The sequence below is a fragment of the Aspergillus versicolor genome, assembly GCF_001890125.1.
Source record: "Aspergillus versicolor CBS 583.65 unplaced genomic scaffold ASPVEscaffold_3, whole genome shotgun sequence".
Taxonomy (NCBI): domain Eukaryota; kingdom Fungi; phylum Ascomycota; class Eurotiomycetes; order Eurotiales; family Aspergillaceae; genus Aspergillus; species Aspergillus versicolor.
The window spans coordinates 1,964,540-1,983,606 of NW_024467526.1; the positions used below are offsets into that span (position 1 = coordinate 1,964,540).

Genomic DNA, 19,067 nt, shown 5'->3' on the forward strand with positions numbered 1-19,067 from the left:
GATTCTCTGAGTATTCACTGGCGGCCGCAGCTCAGAGAAATCCTCTACATAGAGGTGCCTAAGTAGCCGGAGGTCTGGACTAGGTGCCAACAGACGTTAAACATAAGTCCAGTTTGTCAATGAACTTGCCATCCATCCACATCTACTCGATGTCCTACTCATCAGGAACCACTCAAATTCCAAACAGATAAGATATTCATTTAGTTCCCTCCTTCCGTTGCTCGTATACTGCAATCGGACAGGTAGGTAGTAGATCAAAGATAGTCATAAATATAAAAACGTCCTTAACATCCATCCAGTTCAAGCCGCCTAGGCTTATTCCTCAGGATATCCATACCCCGTTGCCTTGCCGCCCTTCCTTCCAGCTTCCTTCGCACGCTGCTCGCCGGGCTGGAAGCTTCCACTGGAGGCTTGGCCGCCCTGGGACGCGATATCGCGCTTTACGAATGAACCACGTCAACACCACGCCGTTAAAAGAGATACATAGCAAAGGAGATAAGTACCTGCTTGTCGGTGTCCATGCTGGCGAAGCCACCGGCGTGGCTTTGCTGGCCGCCCTTGCGAGCAATGTCTTCGACCTCGCCTGGTGGGCGGTTCAAGAAGTTACCCGGGTTCTGGTTGTAGGCCATTTTGGTGTATTGGTTGTATTGTTCTGGTGGTGGTATTTGACTTGCTTATGCTTAAGCTAATGATTGCTTCTTTGAAGGATTGATAGGGAGATTCGGGGTTGTTCTTATACCCTGACCTAGCCCCAGATCGGTGACTATGATGTCGAGGGTGAGATCATGATGGTCAAGAGAGTTGCTCTATATGTCAGGGCAGCATCATGGCCTTGTCATTGTGGGTTTGTGAGGTCAATATATATAGGTGGCGAGAGCGATGGATGAGGGACAGCTTCCGTCTGTCTTGGTTTAGGAAGCTTAGTTCATAGCGCGTGTAATACTCCAAGAAACAAATAAGAATTCTCACATTCAATTTCTGGTCACTGGCAGCCTCATTGTTGTGATCTATGGTTTCGATCGGCGTGGACTTTGTCTAGGCCGATGTTGGAGCAATCCACGTCATCCTTACCCAGAATTGAGACTCAACATGACTTGATGAGTTGTGATTTGTTATGAGGCCCTGAGGTACACTGGACTGTTTTGATACTTGAGTTGGCCAGACAGGTCGATAGGCTGATTTAAACATGATGCCATCCGAAGAGTTATCCTCGGAAGCTGCCGACGATCATTCTAGAATATCAAACTAGGGCAAGGTACAATCTAATGTAACATAGCTACCGAAAAGGTACCAAATCGGCTTGAAATTTCAGATAAAAACTAATGAAAACCCCAGAAAGTGCACGCAACGGTCAAACCCCTCTAGAAATATAAGAAACTTTTCAATTCCCAGAATAAACGTGGTATAAAGAAAGCATTCTCCCCCATCACTGGGGGTGGTAAGCAAACCAGCCACTGTCAATTTCGTTTTCCGAAAGTCGGCCTGCTCCAATATACCTGCTATTGTATCTTCTAAAACGGCATCAACGCTCACTGCCTGACGATGACGACGACAGAAAGTACCACTTCGGACTCCCAATACGCAGCCGTTTGTCTTGGGTGTTGCTAGACCTCTGGGCTTGAGCGATCGATGCAGCTTGAGCTATGCTCACATTGCTGGCTTTCCGAGAGGTGGTATCAGCTTCTCGAGATGTTGGTTGTGTGCTCCAAGTTGAAGACGGTGCACTTGTAGGAACGTCTTCCCTGTTTCCGAGACTCTGGCCCTCCAGGTCTTCTACCCCGTTGGTTGTGTCTGGGAAAAGCATGCTCTCTGCTTGTTGATCTGAGATATCCCAGCAAGAGGGCGATTGGGTAACGGGTGTCCCAGGTTTGGCACTTTCCATCGGTACAAACACAGACGGGCTTCCCGGAAAGGCTTGGTGGGAGGCCTGCAATAATCCGACAGGCTGTTCGTTAGCGGTCTCGTCTTTGTTAGGCGTTGATCCATTCTCGGGGTGACCGTTTCTCGTTTCTGCTGCAGGAGATTGTGTTAGTTTTTGAGGGTGACAGTCTAGAGATATTCTTACCGCCAGCTTCTGTGACCTTTCCTTCAAAGGTCAGGGACATATCGTTCTCGGTTTCCAGTGCGATATTCATATTGGCTTCCTGCTGTTGATATAACTCAAGACAGTTGATGGACGAAGGTAGTTGCAAGCTGAATCCATGATGAATGACTGAGGATTTGAAGAACCTTCGAGGTCATCCCAACAGTAAAGTTTTCTGACGTCCGGCGACACAACACATAAAGTGCTTCCATTTAGGTAAGTACGAAACTTTACCAATCGAAAGCATGCTTCAACAATATTCAATCTGGTGTTTGGTGGCCTAACCCTGGGGAAGTTACAGGATATACGTGACATTCTGTCGTCGCAGTCTTTACTGGCTACCGCGCAGTGGCCTTGTCACCAGTGAACATATCCTGATCATCTGGTGTCTGTATCATCCGATACATGGAGAGGCCTGACACAACTCAAATAGGATTAAGGCTGTGTAAAATCAGCTGCCTCGTTACCTGACTACAAATAGAAGCGGGCGTCTTTCTAGTTTTCGATATTCCAAACCCTTCTTATGATCCCAATTAATTACTCGAGTAAAACAAGCTACCTGTTGCAATTGTTCGTCTGGGCGAACAGGAACAACACGAATCAACGCAAGACAAAGTGAATAAGGATATTGCCCAAGCTCACAACGTCTACAGCAGCCTCCCACCCTGGGCCACAGAGTATACGTTTGGGCCACCATTATATCTTAATCCACTCCAATCATCATTGTTATAATGATCTCACATCTCTAGTTAAGGTCCACTAGTAATGGTTGCGTTCCAATTATGTTATGCGGACCACCAACAGCCAAGCTTCAACGCCAAAATGTTACTGCTACTAAGCGAACTCATTCAAGAACCCAATTCTTCTCCAACCAGCCGGACAAGCCGACCATATTGATGAAAAAAGGGAGTTCGCGTCGATCGGAGGTAGTGTAAGTCCGATGACACTGTGTGGCAGAACATGCGCAAGCACAGAGGTTCCGCCACGGAGACCAAAAATAAGATTAATCAATGTTGTGTTCCTTAGAACACTTTCAGAGATTAAACTGAAAAGAACAGATACTACACTTGATCTAAGCCAAAAGGCAAAGAGAGCTGGAAAAGAAAAGAAAAAAAAGTCTAAAAGTTCGCGGGCGGGAAGGAGTATTTATATTGGCAAGTAAATGGTCCGTGCGTAGCGAGTCACTAGTGTCGATTTTAAAACCCTTTCATTGGCTCATAGTCTCCCACTCTTCACAGAACTTTGCCCTACATTCTGGGCCCTAATCCGCTTCCCGATTGGGACAAACCCACCACAGAGGGCTCAGATTCGGCATCGCAGCTTGCTCCATCGTCGAACTTTTCTCCCTCACACCCACAAAAGGCGCAGGATACTCACCTCTTTGCGACCAACGACTTTTCACTCCTCATCTCCTTATACACCCCCCTTTCAGTCACAATGGCTCCCGCTGTATGTTTCCATTCTTGAACCGCTTTGCTGTTCCCCCTGCGTGTCCGTGATGGTCCTCGCTTCGCTTGCCCACCTCGTCGCTACATGCCCATCACCAACGGCCGAAATGCCCACGGTAGGGAATGCGCACGAGAGGCTGAAAATATGCGAACGAGGACTTCACACACTATCGGGGTTCGACAAATGGAACAGTAGGCTAATTGAATTGTCTTCCGGTTGAGCAGGTCGCCCGTGGTCGCAAGGCCCAGAAGGTCACCCAGAAGGTACGTTGCTTTGATTTCTAAAAAGATATAAATATTGTATGAATTAAGGACATTCGCTAACTTGTATCTCTACAGTTCGTTATCAACGCTTCTCAGCCCGCCAACGACAAGATCTTCGATGTCTCGGCTTTCGAGAAGTTCCTCCACGACCGCATCAAGGTTGAGGGCCGCGTCGGAAACCTCGGTGACAAGGTCGTCATCTCCCAGGTTGGCGATGGCAAGGTTGAGGTTGTCGCTCACATCCCCTTCTCTGGTCGCTACCTCAAGTACCTGTATGTTCCAGGAGTCCCTGCTCAACTGAATACTCGAGAAGGATGTGCTAATATAATCAATACAGGACCAAGAAGTACCTCAAGAAGCAGCAGCTCCGTGACTGGCTGCGCGTCGTCTCGACCTCCAAGGGCGTTTACGAGCTCCGCTTCTACAACGTCGCTTCTGAGGAGGCCGATGAGGATGAGGAGTAAATTTCTTCTACTCTCTCTTCTACGGTTTGATGGAGTGAGCTGGGGGTGAGGTGGATTCACTTCCACCTAACAGCAAAAAAAAAAAAAGATAGAAGTCCGGACGGTATATCCAGTTCCGAACTGGGTATGGATTTTTTGTGTGCTCTATCTGGTATCGACGGTTTGGGGGAGACATTTTTGAGGGAAGGTCAGCGGCGTGCCCGAAAGGGTGGCTGTTTTGTCCTTTTGCTCTCTTATACCCGGTGTTACACTTCGGCCGTCGGTATGAATATCTTACTTCAGCTACTCATGACGTTATGAATGGTAGAGATGAATAATGGAGCCAATCTACACCCACCCAACCCAATATCTTGATCCGAACGTAGATGGCCTGTGAATGTATATGTGAATGTATATGTGCATAGTATCGTAATCCACAACACCAAACTCTGGCCGGTCTATGAATTCGCCGCTTCACTGGACCTCTTCACTCCAGCTCCGCTTCCAAGCTTCAACTGCGGAAATGTAGAAATGTCCTCTTGCCCTGGCGGGGCAACAAGCTCTCCATCCCTCATTACCCACCCCCTCGCCTTCAAGTACTTCCACGACTCCAAAGCCTTAACCCTTACCAGATCCCCCGTAGCAATCGCATCCTCCTTCGAATCGTGTCCGCGATTCCCGCCGGTCTGGATATCCCGGTCTAGATGCTTCTTTGCTAAGGTTCTCAGGCTCATTCGGTAAGGAAGCCCGCCGGCTGGATGTGGGTAAAGGATGGCTGTGTCAATGACTGTAGGGTGAATGATTCGGCAGGCGTTTAGGTCGTTGTCAATTGCGTGGCCAATTAAGGGCGTGGTTGGGTGCAGGAAGGTGAAGAGTAGTGTGCGCGCCGTGGCGGGGGAGTCCACGACCTGTAATGGTGCATCTTCTGTTGGTGTTTCTGATGATGATGCAGGATTCTGAGTGCTATATGGAAGAGCCTTGTTGTAATGCTCCGGAAAGACGCCGGAGAATCGAGAGTTCAAGTCCAAGATTTCGCCTATTGGTCGGACGAGGACGTCTAGGATCTTCTTGCCCTCGGGCCAGCTGACTGCTGTCATTCGGATGAGCTCTAGGCCGAGCGTCGTGTAGCCCATTTCGCAATCAAAGCATATTGGGCTTTTTGGCGTCTTGTCTGGGTTTTCGGGCGTGGTTGCGAATTGAAGAATCGATGCGAGTCGCTTCGTTTCTGAGACCTTGAAGACGTGAGTCTCGCCTTTGGTGCATCCCGAGGTTTGCCCTAGTGTCTCATTACAGCAAGTAAAGTACGCCTCCCGGGCCCCGGTTACATGATCCGTCTTCTTCTTCGGTGGATAGAGGGCCTTGCCAGGATGGTGGGTGCATGTTCCTCCGGTGGTTAGTGAACCATCTTCGCGGCGGCCAGGAAACACCTGGAAACGGCCGCTGCATCGTTCACACTTCTCCCAGCCCTTTGACTCAACAGCGCCTTTCCTTGCGACTTCGATTTCCTCCGCTGTAGGTGCTCTCGTCACATAGCCGTAATTTTCCAATCCTTGCAGCGGTGTGATTAATTTGCTTGCAATTGCTATTTCCTCCTCGGTACTCAGGCCCGTCGTGAAAGGCTCCGGCTCTTTTGGGCCCTGTGAGGGTTGAATTTTGTAGTATTTCTTATTGAGGTAGTCTTTGAGCTCTTTCGCCCAGTCTTCTTTGCTCAGTTTAGACAGTTTCACAATCCGAAGCTTAACAACATTTGAGTATACGGTCGGATTGTCCTTTGCTGCCTTTTCTTCCTCATCAAGAGCCATCGTTACAAGCTCGTCAGGGGTTAAAACCAGGCACTTGTCCTCGAGTTCTTTGTCTTTCGCAAGCTTGTCGTTCAAGGTCTTCAAAGTATCATGTAATTTCTTCAAAATAGCAGAGCGTGCATTATAAGTTGCAGGCGCCTTCGGGAGCATACGCGGGTTCAGCGACTCCTTCGGGGCCTGTCTAACTGGCAAGCTGGACCCCGGATTTCCGGTAGTAGATACCTCGCGCTTGATAGGAGTGGCCGTCTTCGAGGTGGCAGGCTGCCGTGGGGTGGGCCGAGCACTCTCAGTTCTATGAGCCGGAGATTCGGGTTTCTTTAAGGGCGTATGCCTCCCGCTACCAGGGGCACTCGGTAATCTGTCTTTTGAAGTGTCTTTCTGTTCAGGGAGAGACTCTAACTTGATTCTCTTGCGGGCCGGTTCGGCTTCTTTCTGCTCTGACGGCTGGCTCCGTGTGGCTAGGGTTGAAGAAGAGTTCACGTTGCGATGAGAGAAGATACATGCTAAGAGGGAGCATTCTTCGCCCTGCGGACATGGGATGTCCTTGAATAATCCAAGAGGCGCAAACATGGTGATAAACAGGTGAGGCGATACTCAAGGTAACTTGGCTCGATAGACACTCAGTGATCCTCTAGCCACAACATGCAGAGCTCAGCCGATAGTTCGTGGCTTCGACTCTCAAGTAAATTCGAGGCCCATGTGAGGTTTCCGTTAATCTGCTTGGTCGCCAAAAGCCGAGGCGTTCGTAGTTATTGGCGTGAAAACATGTCGTCCGGTGGAATCTCAGCCAGCACTGCGTTAATGATTTTGGAAGTATCGCACAGCTAAATACTAATATATAGCACTGGAATTGTCTTATCGAGCTTGATGGTTGATGGAAATGAAGAGTAAGAAGCAGTGGCAGCTCCACCTATCGATTGCGCTGGCGTTGCAAAGTGTGCAAACCTTCTGCCTGAACTTTATGGCGTCTGTTCAGTATATCTCCCTCAAACACAAAAGTTCACAACTTCTAGTCCACAAAACATATCTCAACAAATTTGAATCATTCAAGCCGATTCGATATTTTTTTCTATTTAGATTTTCGATCTCCATATGTCCAATATCGATTCCATCCCTTCTCCAGTCCTATCACCCAAGAATCACAACTATATATTTTCTACCACACCGACTCAACCTCTCTTACACTCAGCTGCACGTCATCCGTACTACCACCGGTTGAAAAAAGCCTGGCGTACGTAGCTTTCTCATCGGGGAAAATCTGCGCTGTCACGGTGGTCTCTCCTTGTCCACCAAAAACCTCAACGCTGGACCAGTCAACAAAGACACGGAGCGCCACAGTGCCATCCTCCGCCGGGGAAAGCGGAGCGTGGTAGATGCTCGCAAATGTCTCGTCGAAGGATGAATTCCCTGATCTCCTCCGGTCAACGAAAATCTGCTCTGTGGCAAAGTTGTATCCAATTCGTGTCTGTTGGGTGAAGTTTTGGGTTGCGCGAAGGGAAATCCCGAATTCAGAGGGCGACCTTGACGAAGAAAGATTGGTGTTGCGGTCCGAGAAGGTCAAGTTGATCTCTAGTGCTTTTCCGAGTGATCCGAGGTCATGGGTTCCTTCTGGGAGGGATCCAAAATGAGAGATATTTGCTTTGCTAGTGATCGCATCCCAGTCCTCCTCTGGTTCCTGTACAAGTGTGACATTGCCATTCACTGTTCTGAGTGCAAGACTTCGAGGTATAGCCATTGCGCCGCGCCAGCTACCTGTCGGGATCTTCTCAGAGTATTGCCAGTTGTTCATCCAGGTGATTACTGTGTGCTGGTACTTAGGCAGGCCGTTGTAGACGAGTGCAGCGTAAAAGTCCGGGCCATAATCGAACCAGTTCGCCGTTCCACCGGCATGAATGCTTTCCTTGTCAGGGATGAATGCCGTGCCGTCGAACTGTCCAAGTATATACTGGTTTCCTGAGCCTACTGTACCTGGGGGACCGCCGGGGTTGAGACCGATAATGGCGACCCATTTCACGTTCGACTCATCGCCATCGACTGGTAGGGGAATGAAGCTAGGGCATTCCCAAACTCCACCAACTGCATTGTATGGACCAAACTCGCTTACGAATGACCAGTCCTTGAGATTGTCGGATGTGTATATGAGGAGCTTGTGTATTTCGGAAAGAGCAGCGACAAGAACCCATTTCCCTGTCTCTTCATGCCAGAAGACGTTCGGATCGCGGAAATTCTTATACTGGTCCTTATATGGTGCCGGGGGCTCAAGAAGCACCGGGTTCGCCTCGTCATAGGTTGTCCACGTTTCACCCTGGTCGAGACTATAGGCAATCGACTGGCTTTGCTGGTCTGTGCGAACACGCTTTCCACTTGGTAGCGTTTGACTAACTGGATACTGTTCAACCGTCAGCACATATTACCCACTGGGATCACTAAACTTCTACCCATAAGAAAACAGACTTACATAGGAGGTATAAATAGCAACCATCGGACCCTCATCCCCAGCCCCCAACCCACTCGTGTTCTGCACATCAACAACCGCACTCCCAGAGAAAAACATCTCGGAGACATTCCCAGGGAAGCCCCTCGCAAGAAGCGCAACAGGCTTTTCATCCCAGTGCGTCAGGTCCTCACTCGTAGCATGGCCCCAGGAAATATTGTCGTGATCCGTTCCACCAGGGTTATACTGATAGAACGTATGGTACGTGCCATTCACATACACAAGCCCATTGGGGTCGTTGATCCATCCGCGCGCCGGTGTGAAATGGTATTGGGGCCGGTATGGCTCGGAGTATGTTAGGGCTAGGGCCTGTGTTGCCAGGGACATCGTTGAAAGGAAACCGCCGGAACGCATTTTGCTGGTTATGCAATGGACTTCGCAGCCAGCAATAATCAGTTCTCACAATACAACCAGCCCTCTCTACGGGAGAATTCCCTGCCATAAATACTCGCTATCCTTCTCCATCACTGCCTAGTCCACAAGCAAGCAACCTTCTTGTCAACTCCACCTTATAGTGAGATCGTCCCTACAATGGACGCAGTATCGCCGACAATTCTCCGAAGAGTGTCCACGAGTCCAGTGAGGGGCTCCAGACTAGAATCAAGGCACTGTGATTGATCCTGGCTTTCCCCGCGGGATACCGAGTGTCTCCATTTTGGAGAAGCCGTGGGGTGAAATTTCGTATGCCGAGAGGTGAAGCCAGTTACTTGCGGGTAGTAAGGGCCACTCCGAGTCTCGGCTGTGCAAATTATCGCGCATACAATCCCCGAGTTTCTGGAAACGGAGCTTGGGTATGGGCCTTGTCTCTGACCTCATTGTTCGTATGAGGCTAGCTGGCTGTCCTGAGATGTTGTTGTGGTTGTACTCGGAGGAATACCGCAGAAAGATGTAGGCCGGGTGTGGATGTTATTAGATCATAGAGTGACATAAACCCTAGAGATTTTTAGGAGCTTACCAACACTTTGTATAGATGATTCTCGAATACGCTTCTGTCTATCTGTACAATCCATTTATATGCAAAAGAACTCCCCAAACTTCAAGAGGTAGGTAACAAAATGCGAGTGTACCGAATAGCCACTGCTATACGGAGACAAAATGTCACTATTATACATCATTTCCCTCCCTTATCTTCATAATCCTGGCGGCAGCATCCTTCTTTGCCTTTCTTGAAAGCCGAGGAAGTCGTATTCGTATATCCTCGTATTCCGAGAATGCTTTAGGAGAGGGCATCGACGCACGCCTCTGCCAAGCCTCTCTCTTTCCCCCTCGTGCACCTGGTGCAAAAGCACCCGCGCTGTAAACCTCATCTAACGTCGGTATATCGACATAAACGGTCGTACTACGTTCTTTCTTCGGCCGTCCTAGAAATTCAAGGCAAGGGGCCACTGTTAGTTCTCGATACGTACTGTCGAGTGCTTCATAGGAATGAGAACGATCGGGGGTACCTTTTCCTCTTTTAGGTGGTCGCAGGAGCACAGACATCTCCCCCGGGAATGAGGTCTTGGTCTTTGGCGAGAAGCCTATGCGGAGAATTTTGTCATTAGCAGCGTACAATCAAGTTTCGTGACAGGTTAAAGAATGTCGTATGCAAGGGCGTTCCGAGGAATGTGTAAATGACGAAAAGTCCAACCAGGGGATGAATCGAGCCCGGTCTATTGGAATGACGGAAGATAAGGTCGTGAAGGTGGATTCCAGTGTTATTATTAATTACATCATTCCAGGATCCCAAATGCATAGAGAAAGAGACATAGGAACATGGCTAGAATGAGAACTGTGAGGACTATCCAAATCCACTTATACTCACTTGGTCCGAAATGGTGGGTATTATCGTCGCTTAGCACGTCGTGGTATTCTGGGACGTAGTCCTTGGGGTTGGTACTAACGCTTGAGCTGGTGTGAGTGCTCTCGCCGATGCTCGATCTAGTACTGGTATAGCTGCCATTGGAACCACGTGAACCATAGCTTATGGCGGGTGTGTAATTGCTTTGGTAGGCCCTGGCAGCAAGTGAAGGGCGCTCATAATCGGGGTACATGAAATGATAGTCGTCGGGGTTGGAAGCTGATATTGGCGGCCGAAGGTTCACATAATCTGAGGGTCTCTGGTCTTTAAAATGTGGCGGAGGTGGGGGGATTGGTAACGGGTCTTCAACATGTGCAACTGTTGGCGCATAAAAACTACCCCAAATCATTTCCCTCACCTCGTCCCGAACAATGGGATCGTTAAGTGAATTCAGAAGATATTGGTATGCATAATCGCGTAGCCGGCTCTCATCCTGCCCATGCGTAGCGGGTGGGCCGGGGTCGAATTCCCAGCGCAGTCGTCCTAATTCTGGAAGCCGGGTGGAGCTTGATACGGAAGACCTAGGTGATATATTTTGCCCAGCTTCTGGACCAGCCTGTCGGATCATCCATCGCGGTGTAGGCGAGGCAGCTCCAATGTATATCTTGGGAAGACGGTGGGATGACTGATCCCCAACTCGACGTGAGAGTTCTGGTAACCCTAACTCTGTGCCTTTGACAAAAACTGGTGCCTCCATCGGGAGAATTTGAACCGGACTCTGGCAACGCCTCTCCGGCCACATCTCCTCTGGCTTGACATTATTTTTTGCTTTGACTGGTGAGTCGACCATCATAGGGTGCTTGAGGCGTGGGGGGAGTTTGCCTCCAACCTTCGCTCTAGGAAGAATATCGCCATCCGGGACTTTTTTCTTAAGCGACTTTTTTCTCTGAGCTCGCTTGTTCAATGCCTTTTTAGGCGCCTGCTTCTTAGCCACAACTGGCATATTCACACACTTTTGGTGAACGAAGAGCTGTCATATGTTAGTCGCTGTTGGACGGCGTCCCTATGATACAAAGATGGGACTTACCCAAAGAAATACTGAAGGAAGATGGAACTAGCAAGGTACGAATTTGGTACACAGAAGTTGAAGTTCTGTAGGAGCCAGGTAGCTAGAGGAATATCAGAAATCGGTTAAAGATTTTCTCAAGTCCTCAATAACTTACTGCTGAAGACAGACTCGTTTCAGGTTAAGCAACTTTCCTTTAGGGAGAGGACTGGATGGCTTAGTAAATATAATAAACCGTCTTTGTGGATAATATAAAGCGATCTTTATGAGCCTGAAAGCTGCGTGAGCAAAGGGCCGATGACTGCCGGCTCTTTATTCATACCTTCTTTGGTCTGACAGAACACGCCGTGGACCTATGACGATTTATTTCGCCTCCAAAAATAGTTTCTTTATTCCGAGACGAGGCCACTTTCTAATGTCAGTATTCACAACAAGTTCATGGAATCCCTGGAGTATCAAATACCAACCAGAATTGAAGTACTTGGCTAATACTCCGAACAATCAACCAAAATGGGCTTCTTCAACAGTGATATATAGACACGGGATCCCACTTCCAGCAAATAAGATGATTCAAATTCCCAGTTCAAGATAGTATATGACGAAATGTCAACACTTTACTGAAACATGCGGATGGTGTCCCAGGTTCATAGAGCAGACAGAATCCTAGATATCTGCCACAACAGGGTGAAAAAAAAAAAAAAAAAAAAAAACTTCGACCTTTAATCATTGTATCCCTGGGAAAACCTGGCCCATCCTATAGGAAAGACGCTTGGACACTGATCAACGGGGTGAAGCGATGGGCGCATTCCTCGGGGGTTTTGGGTCCGTCCTGCCTGGACCAAGAGCGTTGATCAACACTAATCATGGCAATTTATTCATTTTGCCAATTATTATTCCGTCAGTATGATGTTTTGTTCCTGCAGCAGGGGTCACTATTCCAGGTTGGGTCCAATCGCATGTCTTTCACACTGGTACTCATTGGTCGATAACTGTGATATCCACCAGTGTAACATACCGACCTGGCTGAGCACGATTTTTCCTGGAACTCTCAGTATACGATTCATTCTTCGCGCAACAGCAGCTCATCGCAGTGTTACTCAAGCCGGACCGAGATGTCGAGTTCCTGTTGGGGTGGCGTAGATTCCTTAACACCTTTCGGTTCTTTTTGTACCATATTTGATCAATTTCCAAAACAGCGGGAGAAATGAAGAAACAAGATTTGACGCATACGAAACTGGTTTTGGTAAGGAAGGGTATTTGGACTGGACTCATGGTGGTGGTTTCAAATCATATTGGAAGTGTGATGAGAAGTTGAAGATAGTATGACGGGGAGAGAAATAAGTGGTAACCAGCGAGCGTCACATGAGTTGGCGATCAGCGATGCTACCACCGTCAATTTATACCTTACACGGTGGTAGGTAGGTCCGGTATTGCTGGCTCTTGCCGTCTACGGACTATAGATGGGTACGGAAAGAGTGACCAGGTACCAATACTTGGAAAGGAAAGCACGACCGGGTGGGCACTTTGCATGTACTATTAGGCTTAAGAAAGCTGGAGCTAACACTGACAGATGAAGTGCTCGGTAGTTATGGTCACGGAAAAAATATATAGACTTTTCAAGTCGAGTTACTATACACAGTAGTAGTTATTAAACTAGAAGCTAGCAGCAGCTTGCTGCTACTTAGGACTATGTGGCACATTTTAATAGCAAGATGGTGATCACCTAGGACACCACAAACCAAATACGCTACAACATCGAAAACCCGGCTAGGTGGATCGATCATTGCCAGTATCTCGGCTCGTTAAAGACGTGGTAACGATGACCGCGAACGCCCTTGCCACGGAACAACGCAGGGAATCGGAGACCCTCAGGAACCATTTCCTCCGGAATCATCATTTCATTCTCAGGCTCTGGCTGTCCGACAACAAATTTACCGACCTAGAACACATATTAGCAAATGTAAACTCCGTTGGAAATCCAACGGTATAGGAAAAGAAACGTACCTGAATTTCGGTGTCCGTGATGGAGTCACGGCTGACTCGGGCGTAGCCAGTTCTCTTGATGTTCTTGTACAGGATGTACTCGCACCAACGGTCCCAATCCGTTCGGTCAATGTCCTTCATGCCGCTCAGTTCACTAACGTAGGTGTTATAGTTGCCTTCGAGTGGCTTGGTGACGAGGTAGCTGAGCAAGATCAGAGGGCGAGGAGAGGAGCCCATTAGGTTTGACAGGTACTCCGTTTGAAGACGACGATCCTCGGGGTCTTCCTCCTGTCCGGAGTGGAAGACCACAACATCCACCATCTCGCCGTACATATCCAAAGTGGCGTGAATGGCAGGAGCAAGTTCGCCAACAGGTGAAGGAAGAAGATGGTGAGTTGAGTTGACAATGGGGAACTTGGAAAGCAGAGCAGAGCCCCAGGTGTGCTTGTTAGGGCCAGGTCCGAAGTCTGCATACATGCCTAGGTCTTCAGCCATGAACTGAGTAACATCACGGTTACCCATGATGATGCGCTGGTTGTCCGATTCAAGGAAGCCAATCACGTCAATTTCAAGCTCCTGGATAACATCACGCATGCGTCGTTCAGAAGCCCACATATCGTTGTCCAGACCAAAATGCACGGTCCAGATACCAGCAGTTACAACCTTATCTTCCTTGTGGTAGGGCGTGTAGTCGTTGGTGGGGAAACGGAGGTATGCAATGGCAACAGAGAGCAATTGCAGGGCGACGAGCACGTAGACATAGTATGACCGGACTCTCCTTCCGTTCGGGCTGATGGCTGTGCTGCTCTTGGGGCTGCCTGATCTCGACACGGATGCAGAGAAAACACCTGCACCAATGAACAACATAGTGACAATCATAATCCAGTCAGTGTGCTCCCTGACGAGCGGACCACCGGGAACGAAGGCGTAAGCAACAACCCAGACATGGAAGAGGAGAAGGAACACATAGACGAAGAAAGCAAGGCCGAATGTTGGAGCTGGAGAATGCCGAACAGCAGAAGAGAGCAGAGCAGGTGAGACAGCCAAGAGGTAGAAGGCGATTGTGAGGGCTCCATAGAATCCGCTCCAGTGACGGGTTTCCGTAAGGAAAGCCGCACCGACAGACCCAATTCCAAATGCAGTCCAGCTTCCAGCAACATTAGGGTAGAATAAACCAAACACGAGACCCGCACCCATCGCAAAGATCGTGAGAGCACCATGGGGCACAGGAATAGGGCCACGGACTGGGTATCCGTCCCAGACCCAGGCGATCATTGTGCTCGAATCGGACAGGAGGAAATGCATCGCAAAGATCATACCGCCTACTCCCAGTCCAGCAAGGACCGAAGATCCCTTCTTGCCGGAAGAGGGGAAGTAATCCCCACCGTTGGTGGTAGGGGCTCTAAACGCGCGGACACCAGCCAAGATAGCAAGGAGCAGTCCAAGCTTGTTCCATCCACCATTGTCTGCGTGCATAATGGGCCAAACAGGGTTATTGGTCTTGCCGGCAAACTTGGCAACACTTGAGAGTATCAATCCAATGCCCCAAGCGAAAACACGAGATTCCAGCCTTGAGCTTTGGCCCCTGTCAGCGTACAAGGTAGCAACAAATGTGATACAGCTGCATGAAACAGCAAAGGTAGTGATAAAAAGCCTGTTTGCGGGGTCCTGCACCAAGTAGGCAAAGAATCCAGATAGCGACAAGAAGTGGAAGACACGGGGATTCTTGACGGCAAGGGACCTAAAGGCAGGAATGGCGAGAAGTATCGGCGATACGTAGCCGAGGATAACGACTTCGTATCCTGAGAGGCCCATGTGCCAGAGTGGGAAATACCAGACAAGAACAGGGAGGGAGGTCCAGTTGGTCCAGTAAACAAACTGCGCTTTGTCAGTAAACGACAGTTTAAGGAAGAAAGTGATCTAGTATGTACCCCATTATACGCATCCGCAGCGGCATCAAAGATTTCGCTCCAGAAGAATCCCTGGCCGAAGGTGTTTCCAACGGGTTTTCCCTTCCTGTCTACGAGTTAATTTCACCGTGAAATCCCCAAAAGGTGGGGTTATACACACTCTTTCTCAAGAACGGAATCCGCAGTAGTTTTCAACTGCCTGAAACAATTTCATCTTAGATCATGTCTTTCAAATACCAACGACCGAATTTTGGCAACTGTACATTTTTCTGGCTGGGCATTACTTTGGAAGCCACGGTACATACCCTCGACTGATTCCCTTGATATCCCTAACCACGATCTCGAAAGCCTCGAAGTCTAGCGCGGTAACAGCGTCGAACCCGACATCAAACAAAATGAGAGACCATTCAAAAAACGCGTATCTTGTGTAGGCTAAAGTCACATGTTAACATAAGCATGCAAGAAAGACAACAAGATTTTCTTACCTCCAGGAACTTTGTGCACCTTGTGTTGGATAAAGTAGTAGATCAACGGGACGAGGGTGCCGAAAAAGAGACTAGCAAGAATCTTTCTGTACTTAACAGCCCGACGGTTGTTTGGGCTCAGGGCCAGGCAACCAATAGTCCACGGCAGAGTCGCAACCAAGTACGAGATCATAAAGATGTCATGCCAATCATGGTCATCCGTCGACGTAACATATGTCCATCCACCGCAGGTAAATGTCCGAAATAGTCCAACACCGGCAACAAACTTGGGGAGCGTCGAGTTAGGGCGGGCAGTCACGAGATACCAGAGGAAGACGAGGGCGAATCGGGGGCCGGACGTGATGGCGATGAAGACTTGGAAGAACGAACGCTCCGGATACCGGTCACCAATGGTTGCTGAGACCGAGGGAAACCATTCGTCCGGATAGCCGTAGTGCTCGTTTTGCACAATCTTTTTATAATGTAGACACACACCAACAATGAGGGCGCTGAAAAAGGCAGTGTACGCGACGGCGGTATGAGCCCAAGAGACCCATTTCCCGTTCACCTATCAATGTCTCAGCAAGCGGCCTTGAAGAACCTGGAATTGAACGACACTCACAGTCGCGACAGCGTCCCCATCTTTGAACCTCGGCGCCATTGTCGCGCCGCGTAAGACTCAAAAGTCTTCAATAAGGGGGTAAGCCAAAGAGAGGTCTCAAAAAGGAGAATAGAGAGAGTCAAGAATTAAAAACAGATTAAAAAGAAAGAAAAGGAGAGTAAAGGGAACACGCGGACAGCAAAGGGCAACGAGAAAAGAACCCCTGAGGCCAGCGAGGCATCTGAATTGAACCTTGGTATGGAACGATCCATCGAATTGAAGTTCGGCAACCGGCGGACGCATATGATCACTCCGCGCTAGTGCGGATTGGGCAAGCGGCCAGGAACTTTCAGCCTCGGATTTCAGGCTCCCCAGAAAAAAGTGCGGGATAGCAGCGACTTTTTCCTGTCCACTGTTCTGTTGCTCTTGCGACAACGCTCTCCAAGTTTGCCCTTCCCCCTAGTCTAGCAGAAATCTGCTGCCCCAAAATCGGTCATGTCTGCCACTGCTGATAAGGCGCGGTTCTTCCTCGAAAAGTCCGTCCCAGAACTCAAAGAGTACGAGAAGAAAAAGATCTTCACTAAAGTGAGCTTCGCAAGGCCTGGTTTATTCTGGTGACGCTCAGGGACTTACACGCAAATTTCATACAGGATGAAATCACATCGATTATCAAGAAGCGATCCGACTTTGAGCATAAAATCAATGCGCGCGGTGCGCAGCCAGCCGATTTCGTACGCTACGCCGAATATGAGATGAACCTAGACAGTCTACGACGCAAGAGGATAAAGCGGCTGGGTATCAAGTCAACGGGATTCAGTGGGCAGCGCCGGATTTTCTTCGTCCTTGATCGAGCCACTCGCAAATTCCACGGCGATATCGGGTTATGGATTCAGTACATCGAGTACGCCCGGCAACAAAAAGCGTACAAAAAGCTCAGTACAATCTTAATGGATGTGTTGCGAATGCATCCGACGAACGCGGACTTGTGGATTTACGCTGCGCAATATTCAATGCAGGACCATGCCGATATGTCTCAGGCCAGGACTTATATGCAACGGGGGTTAAGATTCTGCAAGAGCTCCAGGAATCTCTGGATCCAGTATGCCAAACTGGAGCTCATCTACATTACCAAGCTAGTCGCGCGACAACGGATACTTGGACTGGACGAAAAGATTGAGGCTCCCAAGCAGCAGGAATCTGCGGATGACCTTGATGGCGACATGATTATGATGCCAAAGATTACAGAGGAGGATATCAACCCCAGTGCCTCGGATGATACCGTGAATGAAGCAGCCCTGCAAACCCTCAACTCCACGCCGGCGCTTAGTGGTGCAATCCCACTGGCCATCTTCGACTCGGCCATCAAAGCGTTTGATTACGATGATCGATTCGGCCACGAGTTCTTCGACATGGTCTTCGAGTTCGAGGACATACCCTGTCTGCAGAAGGTCCTGTCACACATTCTAGACGTAATGCAAGAGTCTAAGCCTGCCAGCCCGCATACGCTGATATGCTACATCAAACTCCCTACGGCCGGAATTCAACCCACTTCCGCCCAGTTCCCCCGCGCATTGGGAACAGTACTCTCGCGGCTGCAAGAACACCGCGAGAAGCCCCGGGTCGCCAAGGAGGTAATCACCTGGTTGCATCCAATTGAGAAGACGAAAGACTTGGATCCTGCTATCCAAACGGTCATTGCTGCCACTATTCACAAGGCGGAGCTGGCTCTTCAGGAAGCATAGGCCGAGATTCCAGTCATTTTGGGGGCGTTGTTGGGTCGTCGTTTATTGCCATGAATATATGCAGCATCTATTTGTTTATATAGATTCAGGAGGAAAAGCAATCTTTCAGTCGTCACGACTCCCTCGTCGACTACTCTTTTTGCTGCTCTGCATTTTCTTAGCCTTAATTCTAGCCTCCTTCCCTGCCTTTTCCCTGCCAAGTGTTAGCGGCCAATTCTGTAGCAGCAGTAATAACGGTCGTACAATTTCTTGACACGCTCCCTTTGCTCCAGGGAGGTCTCACCAGGAACTATATCCTTTGTGGTCGTCATCAGGAGTTGGTGGAGCTTCTCGTAGCACGCATCCACGTTAGCCGACTGCTTTCGGGACTCTTCCGATTGTATGACAAGGCTATGTGTCCTGGCAGCGTAATACCGGGAAGACCGAAGTGGAGAAAGTATGATGGGCGGCACCAAAGGCAACAAGGAGTCAAGAGGAACTTTCAGCGTGGCCTTGGAATTCACCCTACACACAACCGCTACGTGTTAGAACTGAGAGTTTTGTCCTAGTATTGTTGTATCGAGCGGGGGAACAGACTTGTTTACGTTCTGACCACCAGGGCCGCCAGAACGGCTAAACGAGATCTCCCCGATGTGGCGAGGGACCGATGTGGAGTTGAACTTGGAGAGCCATTCTCTAGCTGCAGTCAAGTCATCGTCTGTAAGGTCCGCCCGCCGCGTCGTGAACGATCTCCGAAATGCGGCACTATACCGGAAGAAAGGAGAGGGGAAGAGAGGACGAAGCATGGCACCGGACTGCACTGGAACAACGAGGATCAGAAGACCCTCGCCCTGCTGTCCTTGTCCGAGACGCCGGGCTCGCAGGAGAGCAGTAAGCGCAAGGCCCAAGCCCACGCCAGGAGATCTGATAGAGCCGGAGCAGGTCACATGGACGGGAGCGAGGCCGTCAAAGGCTTAAAAGACTCAGCGGGAGGGTCCAGACCCGGCG

At 49.3% G+C, this 19,067-nt stretch overlaps 10 protein-coding genes across 10 annotated transcripts; 3 read left to right on the plus strand and 7 right to left on the minus strand.

The window, feature by feature from the left end:
• Positions 1-203: 203 nt before the first annotated feature.
• On the minus strand, positions 204-806 carry ASPVEDRAFT_164975 (general stress protein). Its single transcript, XM_040808633.1, has 2 exons — positions 504-806; positions 204-438 (listed from the first exon to the last, which is right to left on the minus strand). Exons 1-2 carry the CDS (start codon positions 627-629, stop codon positions 316-318), a joined length of 249 nt encoding a protein of 82 aa, XP_040666066.1. The 5' UTR covers positions 630-806; the 3' UTR covers positions 204-315.
• Positions 807-1,249: 443 nt separating this feature from the next.
• On the minus strand, positions 1,250-2,366 carry ASPVEDRAFT_70548 (uncharacterized protein). The gene is made up of 2 exons (XM_040816079.1): positions 2,066-2,366; positions 1,250-2,013 (listed from the first exon to the last, which is right to left on the minus strand). The coding sequence occupies exons 1-2, from the start codon at positions 2,133-2,135 to the stop codon at positions 1,523-1,525; spliced, it is 561 nt and encodes a 186-aa protein (XP_040666067.1). The 5' UTR covers positions 2,136-2,366; the 3' UTR covers positions 1,250-1,522.
• A 245-nt stretch (positions 2,367-2,611) lies between these two features.
• On the plus strand, positions 2,612-3,241 carry ASPVEDRAFT_39748 (uncharacterized protein; the record flags this gene model as incomplete). The annotated part of the gene is made up of 1 exon (XM_040811991.1): positions 2,612-3,241. A coding segment is annotated over exon 1 (218 nt), but the record flags the coding sequence as incomplete, so codon positions are not given.
• Positions 3,242-3,520: 279 nt separating this feature from the next.
• ASPVEDRAFT_51523 (60S ribosomal protein eL22) lies at positions 3,521-4,259 on the plus strand (the record flags this gene model as incomplete). Its single annotated transcript, XM_040814490.1, has 4 exons — positions 3,521-3,532; positions 3,757-3,795; positions 3,871-4,067; positions 4,133-4,259. The coding sequence occupies 4 exons, from the start codon at positions 3,521-3,523 to the stop codon at positions 4,257-4,259; spliced, it is 375 nt and encodes a 124-aa protein (XP_040666069.1).
• A 437-nt stretch (positions 4,260-4,696) lies between these two features.
• rex3 (putative RNA exonuclease Rex3) lies at positions 4,697-6,610 on the minus strand (the record flags this gene model as incomplete). Its single annotated transcript, XM_040816080.1, has 1 exon — positions 4,697-6,610. The coding sequence occupies one exon, from the start codon at positions 6,608-6,610 to the stop codon at positions 4,697-4,699; it is 1,914 nt and encodes a 637-aa protein (XP_040666070.1).
• A 586-nt stretch (positions 6,611-7,196) lies between these two features.
• Positions 7,197-8,861, minus strand: ASPVEDRAFT_128290 (glycoside hydrolase family 32 protein; the record flags this gene model as incomplete). Its single annotated transcript, XM_040806533.1, has 2 exons — positions 7,197-8,429; positions 8,499-8,861. The coding sequence occupies 2 exons, from the start codon at positions 8,859-8,861 to the stop codon at positions 7,197-7,199; spliced, it is 1,596 nt and encodes a 531-aa protein (XP_040666071.1).
• A 1,270-nt stretch (positions 8,862-10,131) lies between these two features.
• Positions 10,132-11,483, minus strand: ASPVEDRAFT_559258 (uncharacterized protein). The gene has a single exon (XM_040815135.1). The coding sequence runs from the start codon at positions 11,315-11,317 to the stop codon at positions 10,247-10,249; it is 1,071 nt and encodes a 356-aa protein (XP_040666072.1). The 5' UTR covers positions 11,318-11,483; the 3' UTR covers positions 10,132-10,246.
• Positions 11,484-12,971: 1,488 nt separating this feature from the next.
• Positions 12,972-16,595, minus strand: ASPVEDRAFT_39754 (putative integral plasma membrane protein). Its single transcript, XM_040811992.1, has 7 exons — positions 16,360-16,595; positions 15,759-16,305; positions 15,579-15,705; positions 15,434-15,472; positions 15,295-15,379; positions 13,385-15,241; positions 12,972-13,319 (listed from the first exon to the last, which is right to left on the minus strand). Exons 1-7 carry the CDS (start codon positions 16,396-16,398, stop codon positions 13,161-13,163), a joined length of 2,853 nt encoding a protein of 950 aa, XP_040666073.1. The 5' UTR covers positions 16,399-16,595; the 3' UTR covers positions 12,972-13,160.
• Positions 16,596-16,729: 134 nt separating this feature from the next.
• Positions 16,730-18,395, plus strand: ASPVEDRAFT_559781 (snoRNA-binding rRNA-processing protein UTP6). The gene is made up of 2 exons (XM_040815145.1): positions 16,730-16,923; positions 16,989-18,395. Exons 1-2 carry the CDS (start codon positions 16,834-16,836, stop codon positions 18,078-18,080), a joined length of 1,182 nt encoding a protein of 393 aa, XP_040666074.1. The 5' UTR covers positions 16,730-16,833; the 3' UTR covers positions 18,081-18,395.
• ASPVEDRAFT_81887 (peptidyl-tRNA hydrolase domain protein) lies at positions 18,186-18,865 on the minus strand (the record flags this gene model as incomplete). Its single annotated transcript, XM_040817105.1, has 3 exons — positions 18,186-18,273; positions 18,324-18,584; positions 18,657-18,865. The coding sequence occupies 3 exons, from the start codon at positions 18,863-18,865 to the stop codon at positions 18,186-18,188; spliced, it is 558 nt and encodes a 185-aa protein (XP_040666075.1).
• Between the last annotated feature and the right edge of the window lie 202 nt (positions 18,866-19,067).

Bases quoted from the DNA above. Each gene is read 5' to 3' on its own strand.
- ASPVEDRAFT_559781 (XM_040815145.1), top strand. From the start codon at position 16,834: ATGTCTGCCACTGCTGATAAGGCGCGGTTCTTCCTCGAAAAGTCCGTC. The intron at 16,924-16,988 runs GTGAGCTTCGCA...AATTTCATACAG, and splicing joins AGAAAAAGATCTTCACTAAA to GATGAAATCACATCGATTAT.
- ASPVEDRAFT_70548 (XM_040816079.1), bottom strand. From the start codon at position 2,135: ATGAATATCGCACTGGAAACCGAGAACGATATGTCCCTGACCTTTGAA. The intron at 2,014-2,065 runs GTAAGAATATCT...AATCTCCTGCAG, and splicing joins AAAGGTCACAGAAGCTGGCG to CAGAAACGAGAAACGGTCAC.
- ASPVEDRAFT_39754 (XM_040811992.1), bottom strand. From the start codon at position 16,398: ATGGCGCCGAGGTTCAAAGATGGGGACGCTGTCGCGACT. The intron at 15,380-15,433 runs GTGTGTATAACC...ACTCGTAGACAG, and splicing joins GATTCCGTTCTTGAGAAAGA to GAAGGGAAAACCCGTTGGAA. The intron at 15,242-15,294 runs GTACATACTAGA...GACAAAGCGCAG, and splicing joins CTGCGGATGCGTATAATGGG to TTTGTTTACTGGACCAACTG.
- ASPVEDRAFT_559258 (XM_040815135.1), bottom strand. From the start codon at position 11,317: ATGCCAGTTGTGGCTAAGAAGCAGGCGCCTAAAAAGGCATTGAACAAG.
- ASPVEDRAFT_164975 (XM_040808633.1), bottom strand. From the start codon at position 629: ATGGCCTACAACCAGAACCCGGGTAACTTCTTGAACCGCCCACCAGGC. The intron at 439-503 runs GTACTTATCTCC...TCATTCGTAAAG, and splicing joins GCATGGACACCGACAAGCAG to CGCGATATCGCGTCCCAGGG.